This window comes from Carassius auratus, unplaced genomic scaffold (assembly GCF_003368295.1).
Source record: "Carassius auratus strain Wakin unplaced genomic scaffold, ASM336829v1 scaf_tig00002576, whole genome shotgun sequence".
In the NCBI taxonomy this organism is placed as follows: Eukaryota; Metazoa; Chordata; class Actinopteri; order Cypriniformes; family Cyprinidae; genus Carassius; species Carassius auratus.
In genome coordinates this window covers 817,799-834,582 of record NW_020523459.1, presented here as the reverse complement: position 1 = coordinate 834,582, position 16,784 = coordinate 817,799, and the positions used below count along the sequence as shown (strand labels likewise).

At 36.4% G+C, this 16,784-nt stretch overlaps 2 protein-coding genes across 2 annotated transcripts in view; one reads left to right on the top strand and one right to left on the bottom strand.

The window, feature by feature from the left end:
• The window catches only part of LOC113069874 (E3 ubiquitin-protein ligase RNF220-like), a 40,442-nt gene that overhangs the window by 8,106 nt on the left and 15,552 nt on the right, over positions 1 to 16,784 (top strand). The gene's annotated exons all lie outside the window — the stretch shown is intronic.
• Positions 5,502 to 12,908, bottom strand: LOC113069875 (uncharacterized). Its single transcript, XM_026242971.1, has 7 exons — positions 12,501 to 12,908; positions 8,848 to 9,061; positions 7,593 to 8,629; positions 6,821 to 6,890; positions 6,519 to 6,699; positions 6,012 to 6,178; positions 5,502 to 5,843 (listed from the first exon to the last, which is right to left on the bottom strand). The coding sequence occupies exons 2-6, from the start codon at positions 9,053 to 9,055 to the stop codon at positions 6,016 to 6,018; spliced, it is 1,659 nt and encodes a 552-aa protein (XP_026098756.1). The 5' UTR covers positions 9,056 to 9,061; positions 12,501 to 12,908; the 3' UTR covers positions 5,502 to 5,843; positions 6,012 to 6,015.

The following is a 16,784-nucleotide window of genomic DNA, read 5'->3' as shown; positions in this document are numbered from 1 at the left end:
AGGCTCTGTATGTTAGGTCATCGTTGGCTAGGTGAACAAGGCCATGACCTTAAATAGTGATATTCGTTGACTACTATTTAAAAAGGTAGACAGACAGCACACATTGTAAGTTGGAATTTGAATACATTACCTAAGATTAAAAGTACAATATAATGACACTTTCAAAGAATAAAGCACAACATAGGGCATGAATACCTTGAAAAATTAAGTCATTTTCATCAAAAGATCATTTATTCTTGAGAAAAGTTTGATTATCAAATTAAATATTACATGAGGTTATCTACATTAATCAACAAACATAATCTAAACTATATGCACAAAGTATGTAATATTAAAAATTAATAAAAAATACCATTATTTGAAGTTAATATATATATATATATATATATATATATATATATATATATATATATATATATATTACATTTGTTTCTCATTATAACTTATAATAATTCTTATAATCGCTTAAGCTTGATCAATTTAGTAGTAAAATCTAAAAAATTATTTTATTTGTTTTACTTCCTGTAATGCTATAGAAAATAGTGCTATAATAATTTGAATGAATGTTACTTTTTTTTGTAATGGGGAAAATAATGCAGTAACAAGCAAAATATGGAGCCAAAACTAAATATTATGCTTTTGATATTTATTTTATCAGAAATTATATTTCTGTTTTATTATGTTTATTCTTAGATACAGTAAAATATTTTTGTTAATAGCTTATAAGTAATATTTAATAATATATAAACTTTTAATATCTAATGACATAAGTATATATAAGATCTAGATATGTGTAGGATTTGAGCCTCTAATGTTTTAAAGTTGTGGCAAGCAAAACATTTACTGTCATCAGTAAAATGTGCCATAAAAATTACTTTATATTCTTTTTCACCATTGCTGCATATGTGACTTGTCAGTCTCTTGCATCTCTTGCATTTCAAACTTCATGATTTTACTGCCTCCAAGACAATGCAGTTTGGCAAAAAACCCTGATTTTGTCATGCCCCCCTCCTCGCACAGCATTACTACCCTCCACTCGTAAGCTGTCTAATTAGCCTTTAGCTACTTAATGAGCTGAACAATGCAGCGTTAGTGGAGCAACAAGCTCAGGGCATGGCAGTGGGTTGGGGTTAAGGATGTTTGGATGTTGTGCTGTCCTGGCTGCCTGGTGGCTGTGTTCCCATTGGTTGTTTGAATTATGCCTTGCTCTATGGCCTTTCTCAGAGTGAAGTTTTATAGGGTGACGGTTAGTTACTCTTGTTTGGGTTAAAATGGCAAAAGGAAGATTTGAACTGGCTTCCTATACAAACCACAAACATGTTTCAGTAAGGTCAAATTATTGCTATGACAAAAGTTTGTTAACCATTTTGTTTAGCAAAGCAGTTTCACATATCCAGACTTTTAAGAATTAGGTTTATTACACTTATCAGGTTATTCTGGCCATGTAAAGCGACCAACCACCACCATTAAAAATATATATGGTTCTGCTCATGATGCAATTGGTTGCAACTAACCCAGATGTTGCATATTAATTTATGCAATCTGATTGGAGCTTGTTGAAGAAGAGAGTGGGAGAGGAATGGATGGGTTTGTTGCATGTTGTTGCATCCGCAATGTATGTTATGTATATAATATTGCATTTGTCAGTCAATGTGCCTCTAGGATTAAAAACCCACCAAAGCCGTGATGACTTATAATGTATTTAGTAAACTGTCTGTTTGAGTTAAGAACCAAATTCCCAAGCATACATGGACGAATGCCGATTAAAACACAGATGCTGTTTCAGCCCATAATGGGCTTCTAGACTTTCAAGATGATGTCATGTTTTTCTGTGCTGCAGGAGCTTGTCTGTGTTAAACTCTCTTCAGACTGGGTGGCCTAGTCCTCCCACAGCTCCCACAGCAGGTGGAAACCAAGAATTGCTATTAAACGAAGGTCGGAAGACTGTCATTAATAACAAAGTGTTTGTGTTTTTTTCCCTATGTCATGAAAAAAGCTACATTTGATGGAATTATCCAATGTGAGGTTCTGGGAAGTTCAACACAGCAGTTGAAATGCTGTTAAAGGGATATTTCACCCAAAAAAGGAAATTCTGTATTTATTTACTCACCCTTCACGTTGTTCCAAACCTGTATGACTTTATTTCTTCTGTGGAACATGTAAGAAGTTATTTTGAGACATTTTTTCTTCCATACAATGTAAGTCAACAATTGGCTACCAACATTCTTCAAATATCTTCTTTTGTGTTCTGCAAAAGAAAGAAAGTCATACAGTTTTGGAACAGCATGAGGGTGAGTATGAGTTGTAAACAGTATTTCCAGAATTTCTCAAACATCCATTCTTAGTCTTATAAGCATAAATTGCTTTTCAGATTTATTTTGATCACATAATTTGTATTCCATTTACAATGAAGACTGCTTTGCTTCTTTCACATACTGTATGTTTGTTTTCAAATTTGTAAACATTTTTGCACCTTTGAAGGTTCAAAAAGTTGTTCCTTTGCAAATTTTCACCTCTGTGAAATGCAACCATACAACCATCATGTCCAATGTTAGATCTTCTCCCTGTCTGTGTGTGTTTGGCACTGGTAGAGACTCCATTTAGGCAGTTGTGTGCTTAGGCTGACTGTGTCTCGCTGGCTGACTCTGAACAAGCACAGGCCTGTTCTACCCTGGTGGCCAATAAAATGAGAAAATCAACCACTGTGCCACCATCCACAGACCAGCCAGATAGATACACTTGTCTCAGTTTGAGTGTGTGTCAACATGACTGTGTCGATCTAGAGATTTCATCCAACTGTTCAAAGAGTGATACAGGAAACCATTAAAGGGATAGTTCAAGCAAAATGAAAATTCCATCATCATTTACTCATCATGACTTTTGTCTTTTATGCAAGCTGCTCTTTTCCGTATAAAAAATGAATGGTGGATTGTTTTCAGGGCAAGATTTTCAGTGAATAACTTTAATTTCAAATCATCACATGACTTCAGAAAACTTTGAATATAGCAATTAAATATTTTTATGATGGTTTTTGGAGCTTGAAAGCCCCTGGTCACCAATCCACTTTTCATTTGATAAAAAAAGAGCAGTGTGAAGATCAACCATAAACGTAGGTCATACGGTTGTGGAATGACATGAGGGTTAGTAAATGATGACAAAATTTTCATTTTTCAGTGAACTATCCCTTTCATCAATTCCTAAATCCACTAATGGTGTTTGTTTTTTTTTAAGTTCTGCCATGCAGATAACTTGCAGGTGTGCTTAATCAGGGTAATCAATTTTGCTCTTTCATCATTGGGTTATTATTAATTTTCAGAGTGCTTCCGACAGCTTGCGAAAGCCCTGTTACTCTCTTTGAGGATCCTCTGATCACATCTTCCAAAAGCTGTCACAAAATCTGTATTATTCCAAAACAAGATCATCTTCAAAGCATCCCATGCTTTCTTTACCTTGTCAGGGTATCTGTATTTGACACAGCGAGAGCAAGGCTGTCTGATCTTATCAGCATGTATGTGGGAGTTGGTTGCGTTAGATTGAAATGGATTATTATGGTTTAATGGCCTCATTAGTTTGAGATGCTCACACCTGCTCCATAAGAATGTATTGAATGTGGGTGGGTGAGACTTATATTGAGGCAAAATAATGACAATCATATAGTTATTCTGTATTTTAAATAATAAGAGCATAGCTTAGGACTGTAGATATGAGATTGGTGACCAAACCATGGACAGCAGCAATACTCAAAAATGCTTAAAAATGGTTATTGAAGTCCTGTGTTAATATGGGTTTGTGTGGATTTAAGAATATTTGTGTATTTGGTTGTGTGTGTGTTTTACAGTGAGGCTTAGTGCAGTGTAGCCCCTCAAGCTCAAGGTTTATGAGGTGTTAGCTGCCACTTCATTGACTCCCGACTGGCCCATTACGCTTTGTGCAGACAGAACGTTATTCTCATGTGGAGAGTTGGGGTTTGGTCCCACACAAACACACACTTAAATATACACACATATATATACACAGTCAGAAGCATTCAGATTGAGTGTGTAAACATGAAATTTTGAAATACTGAGAAAGTATTTTATTTACAGACTAACAATGAATGAGTAATTTTATTTTATTGATCTAGGTTAGTGTTCATTTATAAGTATGCTTTTAAATAACTTTTTAAGTATGCTATAGTTTATTGTTAATTAATGTTTGTTTATAATCATGATACATTGTTCATTTATACCATTTGACGTAAAAATTCATAAGGAAACATATCTCTATATTTTCTGGGATTTTATCGATAACTCAGCAAAACTATATTTTGCTGAGTGTGTTGCACTGGAGGACTGCCATGGAAAGCTGACTATGTGTGATGGTCAATTCACAGCAGTGATATAAATGATTATTTTTCAACAAGTTTAAAATTATTTTTACCATTTCTGGGTATTTGTACCTTTTGTAAAGCCATTTATTCTAGAAGTGTTTCAAATTCTTACATTTAATTAATAAAGTCAATTAAAATAATAAGATATTTGGGGCTGTTAATAAACAAATAAAATTATCAACAAAATTCATGCAATGCAGAAGAAACACAGAAGCTGCAATTGAAGTGGCATTTAGATGCATAGACACACTGTTTAATGTACACTGTAAAAAAATGTCCTGTAAAATAACAGTAAAGAGCTGGCAGCAGAGACGCCAGCAGTATACCGTTATTTTTACGGTATTCATACGTAAAATTACTTTACGGTATTAGTCTGTAAACCAGAAAAACGGTATGTTTCTGTATTTCTATAATTTACAGTAAAGAGCTGGCAGCAAAGACGCCAGCAATATACCGTTATTTTTACGGTATTCATACGTAAAATTACTTTACGGTATTAGTCTGTAAACCAGAAAAACGGTATGTTTCTGTATTTCTATAATTTACAGTAAAGAGCTGGCAGCAAAGACGCCAGCAATATACCGTTATTTTTACGGTATTCATACGTAAAATTACTTTACGGTGGTAGTCTGTAAACCAGAAATACAGTATATTTCTGTAGTCACACTGTTAAATGATTTCACAGTCTAATAAAGTTAAAAAAAATGCAGTACATTTGTGTGATTTATTTGGAAACTAAAATAATATTGTTTAGATTGTTACTTTAACTTATCACAGTTTACTTTAGACAGGCACGTCTACTGGGCCTGTCTACAGTAAACTGTGAGAAGTTAAAGTAACAACCTAAACACTATTATTGTCATTTCCAAATAATCACAAAGATATGCTGAATTACATTAACTGTATTATAAATAACATAAATTTAGAAGTTTCCTAAAATATCAGTCTTCATTGATATTTAAAATATCAGTCTCCCAATGAACTCCAGGACTAAAGACAATTGCTTAAGAATTATTGTGAATATAATGCAAAATAAGCAATAAAACTTCTAAATCAAATACCTTTATTTAAAAGAGCAATGTCAATGTCAACATGAATACAAAAAAAAGTTTGTCAATTTAAAAGATTTATATTTGTAATCTGCAATATATACTTCCATAATAACATCTGAACATGTGCAGAATTGACAACATTTTGAAAACATACCTAAGAACATTTTGAAAATGCGCATTAAGGCCATTTTGAAACTATAACATTTTAGCAAGATGAATCAATAACAGCATCAATAAAAACATTTAGGGATGAAACCGTAAGGTAGGCAACTGTGTCACTGCAAGCTAGACTTGCAGGTTACCTCTTAAAATTGTCCTGTGAGGTAGGCTTGTGTTTTTACATCTCAGTTGTTGATCAAGGAGAGATGAACATCACTTTGGTAGTAGCTGTTCCTCTGTGCAGCATTATTCCAGTACTTCCACTGTCAAAAAACAACAAATATTCATAATAATAAATAAACTATACAATCAGGAATGTACAGCATACACTCCAAGCTAATGCTTATAAATTTAATAATACCAGTTCTCTTGTGGCTTAATGTGACAATGCCAGAGTGTCAAAACAAAGAGAGAAAGATTATAGAGCTCACCAATCTATATGAAGTTCCATTCAAAGTCAAGGAGATTCTTCAGTAGCGTGGCGACGTGTGTATTGACTGCAGAAGACTTCTTCTGGACGATTACACCTTTCTTCTTAGAGACAACCTTGCCCCTTTTGGCCTTTGTCCCTCTCTCTGGATTTATACCAATGAAGCGTCTGAAATCAAAATAGTCTAAGATCACAGTGCGGTTGCAACAAAATAATGTTTTTTGTACATGCAATTAAATGCAATAAATTGCATTGCATTGCACAAATAGAGTGGATTGAATGACATCAAATGGAACTATAATGAAGCCTATACCCTCTGTTTGTGTGAGTGTGTGTAGATGTGTGTGTGTGTGTGTGAAGATGTGTGTGTGTGTGTGTGTGTGTGTGTAGGTGTGTACTGAGACTTGAAATGTACAGTACTAATAACCATTTTATGCAAAAAAATACAAACACATTGATTTAATTGTATATATCCATATAATGATGACAGGGAATGAAGGGGGTTTACCTCTGAATGAATTCCAGAGTGCAGGCTGCCTCTTCTTGATACTGAAGGTTCAATATGTAGTAGATTGCAAAAATAGCAGCAAGTCCTGTTGCAAATGTTGGTGTGATGCCCTCAGAGATTACACGGCCCTCAAAGGTGATCATCCAACCCTTAATTGTGACTTGCCCTGTTGCACCTGAAACTTCAAGTCATAGCAACATGGGAATAATTGTTACCATGTGTAAGCATTTGTAAACTCAAGATGAATAGTCGATATGATATACAATGTGTCTATCAATTAATATAAATTAAATGTATATTACCAGGCAGTATCAGGCGAGGACTTGCAGGAAGACTGAGAGTTGTCTCAACGTCAGCTGCAGTGGCAGACACCTGAAGGGAACAAATACATTATCCTTACCATAATAAGATTTTGAAGAAGAATATTTAGCTAAAGAATAATAATTTGTAAACACTAGGATAGAGTAACCAAGAGGTGAATGAGGTAGGCTTCTGAAGTACCTACAATCAAACTGCTAAATAAATTTGGCATTCAAAATTTAAAGGGTAACAATTTAATTTTTACAGGTCTTGGGGAGTTCTACTGCAGACGTCTAAAACGTAGTATGAACCCTTTTGGGACTCTAGGGGGAACTGCACATTATATGATAAATTGCCTCCAGGGATGTCACTCAGTGGTCAGGTTGCATTGTGGATAATGTAGGCACCAGGTTATGAAAAGGAAGAAGAATGTGGAATAAAAAAGTTAATACTTGTGTTTCTGCTGTATTGATTTGATTATTTGCTTTTAAAACATTCAACAGTGTCATAGTAGGGCAAAGAAGACAAGTTAAATACTTGTTAAAACCTTGCACCTACTTTACCCATAATGCAATTTAGCAACTGTGTGACAACATGGAGGTAAATTATCAGCTTACACGCAGCTTGCTCTAAGCTACAAAATAATTTACACTTCTGTTTTCACATATGTAGTAGTACTCCCCAAAACTAGTACACACATTAGGCGTCTGGACACTGAAGACTGGTGGAGTCACCCTTTAAAACACAGGGTAAGAGAGAAAAAATAAAACTTACATCTGTAAGAAGGATCAGCCCAGTTATGTCCTCTCCAAAGTGTGCCATGAGCAGCTGAACAACACGAAGTGCCATCTCATTATCTTCACCATTAGAGAGGATATCTTTGACATTTTTGTTGGTAGGTTTTCCCCTGAAGTATTCTGTGATGGCTCTTCCACATTCCTGCATGCTGAGTTCCAAGCTACGAAGCACATTGATGTCTGTGAGCAACTCAAAATGGCCGTATATATACCTTGGCGTGAAAAGAAAAGGCCATTTGCTTTTCACATCTTCAATGTCAGGTGGTGGAATTGTATTTATATGGCGACGTTGTAGAGAGAATGTGAGCTCCATTAGATTTTTTACTTCTGCTCTTTCTGCTCCACCTGCTCCCTCCTGTTTATAAATCTCCTCCAGTCTCTGGCGGTGCTGTTCCACAGTTTCATCAGTTTCTTCTGGGGGCAGCTCTGGCTGAAATCGTGTACATCCGTATGTGTCAGTTGGACCCCTCTTGGCTGTAGAGGATCGGTGGAATGAGAAGCTTCCATCACGGTTCAAATTCTCAATGCGGTTTTTCAATTGAATCAAAAGTGATGTGTAACCTCCACACAGAAGTGACCCATCTGGTGCAATATCAGCAAAACTCTTTGGGTACTGCCTGATGATATTTCGAACCACAGTTAGGCATTGTGCGCGAGTGGGGTTAGCCTCATACCTTCTCATTTCATCTGCGAGTACTCGTACCATCTGACGTCGCTCCATTGGTTTAGGTCTCTTGCCATCTGCAATTGCAGAACGAATTTCCTGTGGCATTTGTTCCCAAGGGACCTGGAAAGTTTCTGGCCATGTTTTCAGTATCTGAGATGTGGAAGGTCTGTTGCTTGGTTCACTGTTTCTTGACTGGCTTGAACATGAAGAAATGGCTGATAGCTGTGATGAGCTAGAATTAGGCGGAGTGCATAATGTTGGTGATGACGACCCCGACACCGACCAATCACTACTCATTGGTGACGAAGTTGGAATGACTTGTAAATCCAATGTAACTTTCTCGGTTTCTAAAAAAAATATATTTATATTTAGGGCACATAACTAATAAGCTATCTCAGAGTCACTGCAGACATTTGGCCAAAAGTCTTCTAAACTCTCGTTATATATCTCGGCATATTTGAAAAGTTCAAAGGTGCATTATATAGTTTCAGAAAAAGAAATTCCACAACTGAATAAACAAGAGAATATAACAAGAAAATGTCACACTAGATTAACCATATATTACCTAATTTGAATGCATCCAGGAGTTTTCTGCACTGGATAACAGGTAACAGATCAGCAATGTCTTCCTGTTGTACATATTTTAAGTCTTCTTTTGATTCCAAGCCGGAGCTCTGAAGTTTCGATATTATTTGCCACTGAGTCTCTTCAGACAGGTTTGGCAAGGTCTTGCAGATTATCTCTTTGATTTCTTCACTCATGTTCGCCATCATTCTGGACTAGAGGGAAATAATGGTGAAAAATTATCAGTGGTGTGCCATGCACAGTGTACTCAGGCAAGGGATAGTAATCAAGCAGATTCTCCTGATTAATACAACAGTAGTTTCTCTGCATCAGTGTGAGGCTGTAAACACCCATGTCAGGAATACGCAGGGCATGATACTTTTCAGCTATAAAATATACTGTTGAATCCTTATGAACGAGAACCACTTTGATTTTTCCAGTAACAAGCCCCTCATCATCATGATCAATCACAATGATCATGTTCTTTCTGTATTTTGTCCCCTTCACAGTCACTTCATTGGCTATCAGAGTGTTTGTGGACTCAAAATTGTGATTTGCAACTGCTTCTATGATTACATCATTGTAGTCATCTGAGAAAAACTGTGTGCCCCTGTCTACTGAAACATCTGGAGGGAAGAAGGCACCTGCACTCAGAAAGGCCTGCAGAAGCTGATGTCTCTCTGCAAGAGTAGAACATGGATTCTTAAAGTTGCGCAATTTTCTCAAACACTGCTTAAAATATGTGTGTTTGCTCTCGAATCTTAAAGTCCATAGGCGAATAAGTGGCCCAAACTGGATAATGAGCTCAGGATAATGACTGACATAATGATGTTTGGGCTTAAGTGGTTTGTCAGGAAAGGTTTGAATTCGGCAAAGTAAATATTCATCAATCAGAACTCTTAGGTAGGCTATCTGGCCATTTGAAATTGCAGGTGCACAACTGAGATCCACGACTTCTCTAAGTTGCAAAACCAACTGCCAAACTTGGTTGTCACTTGGATTTTTTACTTTGTCTCCGATCAAAATAGGCAACATTCTTAGCAAACACCAATTCTGCACAGCATGTCCCCCAAGTTTTCCACCGTCTGGATTAACCTCACACGGTTTGTCATTAGCATCCCTACCGAGATACTTGAACTGATTTATTCGTTGATTCAACTCAAGATAGCTAAACATTTTATCCACCTTAACAAGATGGTTAATGTACAGTGCCAGATCAGAGGATACAATACCTTCAAAAAGATCATGGCCAAGACATGGAGGCAACCCTGGCTGACATACATGGAAGTATTTGAGTGTATTAAACGCGGAGTCAAATTTAACACCTCCACTAGATGTAGACTGTCCTTCACTGCTCTGAACATGACCACTATATGACTGCACTGTACGTTTTGTGCTCTGGATAAGAGGATCTGCATGGAATGCGTCTCTGCTGATATCACAATATCTGCAGAAGTGCAAACTCTTGCTGAAGTTCTCCACAAAGCCTCCTATGTTATGTGAGCCTAGGTTGTCACCTGCAATGGCACACAAAGTTCCCTTGTAAACATTTCCATCAGACAGGGTAACACCATTGAGCTCAAGATCTTTAAGGTCATTAACAAGAGTGCCCATAACCAAGTCTTGACCAAAATACTTAAAATCGTGTTCTTTACAGAGAAGAACAAGTTGCATTTGATCAGTGCTGGATCTGTTGTGTGGCATTAAATCTGCTAGAGTTAGATACACTGCAAGTATCTTATGTTTTTTCTTTCCAGATCCCAGTGGGTTTACCACTTCAAATGCATCCTGATAAAGGATCAAGCTCAGTGATGAACTCTCCGTCTGGAAGAGCACATTCTCAGACATATTTTTGCCATCCCACACATCCTTAAGAATATCCTTCAAACCAGTACTGGAGTGTACTTGCTTATATTGTTCCTGCACTGATTGGCAATGGAATAGAGAATCAATTGTCTGTTTAATAGGAACATACTGGACAAAACACTCTTTGCCTGCCTCATTCTGACCTAGACAGATCTGAACTGGCTCAACATAGTTGAAGCTGTTCTTGAAAACATTTTTTCTTTTCTGATCAGTTTTCAGTGGCCGAGTGTTGCAGGTCCTAAAAAGATCCTCAGTTTTCATGACTTCAATCACATTGTTTGTGTCTGCTTCAGAAATGCCAAGTGTAATCAACTTCTCGTTGAGTTTAAAAAGCAAATGTGACTGGCTTATATCATGTATTTCCTGAAAATCATCAATAATTGTTTGGATGACAGAGGATGGAAGCAAACACTTTGCTTGCAATTTCAAATAAAAAAGGGCTAAATTTTTAAAGAACTGTGATTCATCAGCAATTTCTGGGTAAATCTCTTGTTCATCAACTGCATCACCGGGAGGATCAATCTGCATATCAGACTGATCTTGTTCACTCACATAGGAAACACCAGGATTCACAATGGATTCAGCCAAATTTTCCTCAGCAACATTTTTATGTTTCCGACTCATGTGTGATGTGAATGTGGATAAAACTGTAAAGCTCTTGCTACAGTGTCTGTAAGGACACGCAACTTTTTTCCCCTCTCTAATGTGTGTTTTCAAATGAGAGTAAAATGCAGTCAAAGTCTCACACCTTGCACTGCAGATATCAACATGACATGTTAGTTCAACACCAGACAAAGTAGGCCTAACTACACGTTTATTATGTCTGTAAATGTGACACTTAAATGTTGAAAATTTTTGAAAAGTCTGACTGCAATCTGGCAAAACACACTTAAAGGTTAAATTAGGTGTATTTTTATGAATTCTCATGTGCCTTATGTATGTCACTATTGTAGCACAATTATGACAACATATCTGACAGGGGAACATTTTGTTATTGCCCGATGGTAATTTCTTATGGAAAATTTTCATCAACAAACATGCATTAGTATTGATTACGGCTGCTGGCTAATTTTTTGTGAAACCGTATCAGTCTTCATTCAGAAATGTTTAACCTTTACCGAGTTTCAATGTTAATATTGTGAAAAAAAACCCCACAGATGATGCAAAACGCTTTGACAAAGCCTATAGCCTACTCTAAAACAGTTGAGAAGTTGGCTGTGTGAGACACGCAGCGACAGATAAAAAAAAAAAAAAAAAAAAAAAATACATTCACAAAGAGTCCAGAAAGACAATATTTTCACACCAATTTGGCATTTAAATAAAAAAATTCAAATCCTTGACGATTCAACTGTCTTTAACCGATCTACAATTAGCTTAATTTTCTTGTTAACTGTTTGAAAAAACACCTTTAAAACCAAATAAAACTCACCAAAACCATCTTGGTTAGACGATGTACAAATAATCCTATGGTTTGGTTAAAATAATTCCTTAATCACTGGGCAAAATGTACCATTTGGCTAATTATTCCAGTATCCTAACGCTATTTTCCTGCTGCCTTCATCTGTCGATTAGCCGCTCTCTCGCTTGCCGGTTAACAAGTGTTGTTCCTCGGAAGCTTAAGTTCGGCTAACGTTAATGAAATTAAATAAAATACCACCCAAAAGTAATATTGTTTTGGCTTTTCAAATCTAAGCCCCACTGTCAAATGACGTTCAAATCCCTACCAATACAAGCTCCTATCAGTTTTATATCAAGCATTCTTGGCAATAAGAATAAAAATTGAATTACCGTTTAATTTGTAGATGTTTGATGTTTGTAGACGTTTAATTTGTAGATGAAAGACCGATGGATGTTGATGAAAAACACTCGACGATGTGTGCAGCGCGTCATCTAAATTGTGCGTCCTCTTCTGGAAAATCTCCTATCCAAATGATGGTTCCCATCCAGGAGTAAATGGCAAATTATTTCTGTATTTGTAAAGAAAATTTACCAAAAGCAGTAGCCTCAATTTAAAAAGATTAATGTTGAATCAAGCTTTTGACAGCGTGCTCCAAATTCCCCAGTCAACAGGCAGTTTCCAAAAAATACTGTATTGTCCTGTAATTTAAAACATCATCATACTGTTTTGGGCCTCTGTCTTGTTGCTCCAATTTAAGCAGCCCAGAATGCATTGTGAACTACAGTACTAAACTGTTTAACATGAAAACAGTATTTTATTGTTGAAAATCGGCTGTAAATTTACAGCAATTGCTTACAGTGTAAGGCATGAATGATTTAACCTGCAGTTACAAATGCATATAATGTTTTGATATTTTAATCTTAAAACGTTGAATACTGATATTTGGAATGATTTAAAATATAAAAAGTTACTTTAAAATGTGAAATTAATTAAATTTAATCAAATTAAATTTATTTGTAAAGTGCTTTTTACGATACAAATTATTACAAAGCAACTTTATTTAAAATTATGTTTCTACAATATTTAGTAGTAGCTTATAAGTGTCGACTGTCAGTTTATGTGCATATAACAGGATTTAAAAAAAAAAAATTTATAGGGGGAAAAATTAATGACGTAGTCAGTCAGACGAACATTATTAACAGCAAGTATTATTGGATGCAATCGCACTTGTAGCAATATTTGTTAGTTCTGTTTGTTGATTTGGGTTAGCATCATCTAGGGTCCTCTGAGGGGGTCAGCATCATCTCTTCTCAGGTGTTCTGGATCCAGACTGGAGCTTGTGTTAATCCTAGTTATGGGATGTAAATCCCGTGGCAAAGCAGAGAAACAAATAGAGACATCATAAGCGTAGCTGCTGTTCCAACAAAGTAAAATTAATTAGTTTAACCCAAGCTAAAGAATAAGAATGTGCATTTGATCAGATGCAACTGCAGTTACAATTTATGAGATGCATTTTTTGAATGCTTGGCGAAAGAGATGTGTTTTTAATCTAGATTTAAACAGAGAGAGTGTGTCTGAACCCTGAACATATTCAGGAAGGCTATTCCAGAGTTTGGGAGCCAAATGTGAAAGAGCTCTACCTCCTTTAGTGGACTTTGCTAACTTCCAAAAGGCCAGCGTTTTGTGACCTTAGGGAGCGTGATGAATTATAGTGTGGTATAATTATTGGTCATCAAATCTTTTACATTTTTAACACACTCTGTTAGCTTAGATAATTTAGAAGTTTCATCTGGTCTCGTTGGGATATATAGCTGAGTATCATCAGCATAACAGTGGAAACTAATCACGTATTTTCTAATAATATTACCAAATGGCAACATGTATATTGAAAATAGAAGGGGACCTAGGACGGATCATTGTGGCACTCCATATTTTACTGGTGATAAATGACTCCCCATTTAAATAAACAAAATGGTAGCGATCGGACAGGTAGGAGCTAAACCATCTCAAAACCTGCCCTTGAATTCCTGTATAGTTTTGTAATCGATCTATGAGTATGTCATGATCTATGGTGTTGAACGCAGCACTAAGATCAAGTAAGAAACTAGCAAATTAAAACTGCCAATAGGTGGCAGCACGTCACTGTTAATAAGTGAGTCATTGTGACTGAACTGAATCATTTAAATGGTTGATACATTCAGGAAGTAATTCATAAGTTCAATGAAGCACTGTCATATTTTTGCTGTGACTTTGTTCAAAATAATTTTTTTGTTTTGTTTTCTCATAAGTCCTCTTATAATCAATTAAGCTGTACATACGCTATATGAAAAGTAAATCTCTTAATTCGTACGTAAATCTGTTTGTTGCTCATGATAAGGGAATTCGTGAGTTTCAGTCTAATGTAGATTAATCTGAATGCCTCTGATTGGCTAGTGCATTCCTACACTCAACATAATCATGTGTGATTGATTATAATCAAAGCAACACTGCAAAAGCGTGTAAAAATAAAATGTGATGTTACATAAGCAGGTCTAACTTAAATACATCAAGTATTACATTTTTCTTGAAAAACCAGGGGGACACCTCAAATATATTTTCTTTGGGTGTTATGGGGGTCCCTTAATGCCCCCACCACCCAATTTGAACACTAAGTAAAAAAGTTTAACCTGTTAACCTCCACCCTGATGCTCGCGTCCTCAAAACCCCTCCACTCGCACTTGTCAATGTTTACAAATAGATTAAATGAAACGGGACAAATTTTATCTTGACAAACTAAATATCATTTTAAAGATCTAAGCCTCAAGCATCAACGACAGATCGCTGTTTTTCAATGGAAAGCTTATAAAGACTGTATGTGCTACATTTGTGTAAGCAGTACACATTAAAACATGAACAATGAAAACAAGCTACATACCAGATTCATCTTAATAACGAGTCATAAACACATCCACATCTGTAAATCCCAGTTTAGTTAGGAAGATAAGGGTCCACTGAACGACATCTGATGGAGCATGTTTAGTCCAATGAAGCAATAACGTTGTAATGTGGATCATAATTCCTTTGTTTACCCGTCAGCTAATGGAGGTGGAACTTATCGATCACCTTTTTTCTTTATTTGTTTTATATTTCAACTTTTTTCACATATGTGTGACTATGTTTTAGGTTGAATGTGAATGTATCTGCATGATAACCATCTGTCTGAGTGCAAATCAGTGCAAATCAGCTTGCTATTACTGTGTATTCACAGCTCTCACAGCTATAGATGAATGCCATCTATATGAATAGAGAGAGTGGATTATTGACTTTATGGTGCATTGGTATTATTACCATCTCTATAACTGGCCATCAGCACATCCGCACTTATTTGCATTGTAATTCACTTAATGTTTTTTTAGATCAAATAAATAAATAGAAATTCAGTGTAGTAAAAAAATTTCAAGGCACTTCAGTGTCTATAACTTTTAATATTTTTGAGGATTATCAAATCTGGTTGATAAAAAGTAAAGCCCAAAGGGTCTTCTTTCCAAAGACACCAAAAGTATGTGTGTAACAAACATAAGTAAGGAACTGTTACAATTTTAAGTTAGGTTGGGCACTTTCACCTGTAAATCCCATAATAGGGGTGCTGGCTAATAGGTTTTAAAGGAACACTCCACCGTTTTTTGAAATAGGGCTTATTCACATTATTTCCTACATTTAGATAGGTGGGCAAATGCATTTTTGTGTCAGTGCATGCATTGTTTTGGTTTGACTGGGTCGGCGTTAGCTTAGCTTAGCACAATGAATGGAATCCTTTGTTGCCAGCTAGCATGGCCTGAGTAAAAGTGATCAAAAAAATAAAAAAAAAACACCTAATTACTTCTTGTGGCCTGCGTATTCACAACGAGTACAAATAGCGATCCAGATTAACACTAGGCGATTTCCTAGGCAGATATTGACTTGGGACTATATTGTGGGGAAGCACAGAAGAAAGCACTGCTACTTCGGTGCAGAGATATCACGCAACACATGAAAACATCAACTCTATGTGAATACAGGTATAATATGGGTCGATCTATACATGCGTCATGATTAAAATAATCACTTACTCTGTGGACAGCTGTCCATTTGGTCTATTCGGCGTGGGGCGTTTTTTCCAGTTCACTTTGTCACACCGGAAAAAAAAATCGAGTACTGCAGAATGGATCAGCGCCGTGAAATCCTCTGTAGATGTGACACAACTTCGGGCATGCTCATCTTGATCTGACGTGTTGAGCCTGGTCATCAATGGCAAAAACATGTCCCACTCTCTACAGCAAAGACACTCTATTTCCGTCGGCATAGATTGGCATATTCCCCCACATTCACACCACCAGTTCATGTTGGCTCACGTCCTCAGGCTGTTGAGCGATCGCAACTAATACACGCGCATTTAAATTTCACTCACGGCTGGCTTGACGGTGTTTTTCTGAAGTGCGGCTGGCTTGACCGCAGTCTCCTACTGTCGTTCTATTTCCAAAGCACGCAGCTCGTCTTCTGTAAACTCTGGTTCAAATAGGTATGGTTCTGGTTCTTGACTGTCTGAGAAGTCACCCTCTTCGTCTCTCTCAAAATCAGCCATGTTCATCGCCATTCGTGTACTGTAAGGAAAATAGCCAGGCAGGCAGCTACTATTCACGCCGGTATGTTGACGG

What these genes read in the sequence shown, in the direction of transcription:
- LOC113069875 (XM_026242971.1), bottom strand. Translation starts at nt 9,055, where the DNA reads ATGATGGCGAACATGAGTGAAGAAATCAAAGAGATAATCTGCAAGACC. An exon ending in GGCTGATCCTTCTTACAGAT is followed by an intron (nt 6,891 to 7,592) that starts GTAAGTTTTATT and finishes TGTTCCCTTCAG; the next exon opens with GTGTCTGCCACTGCAGCTGA. An exon ending in TCCTCGCCTGATACTGCCTG is followed by an intron (nt 6,700 to 6,820) that starts GTAATATACATT and finishes TATGACTTGAAG; the next exon opens with TTTCAGGTGCAACAGGGCAA.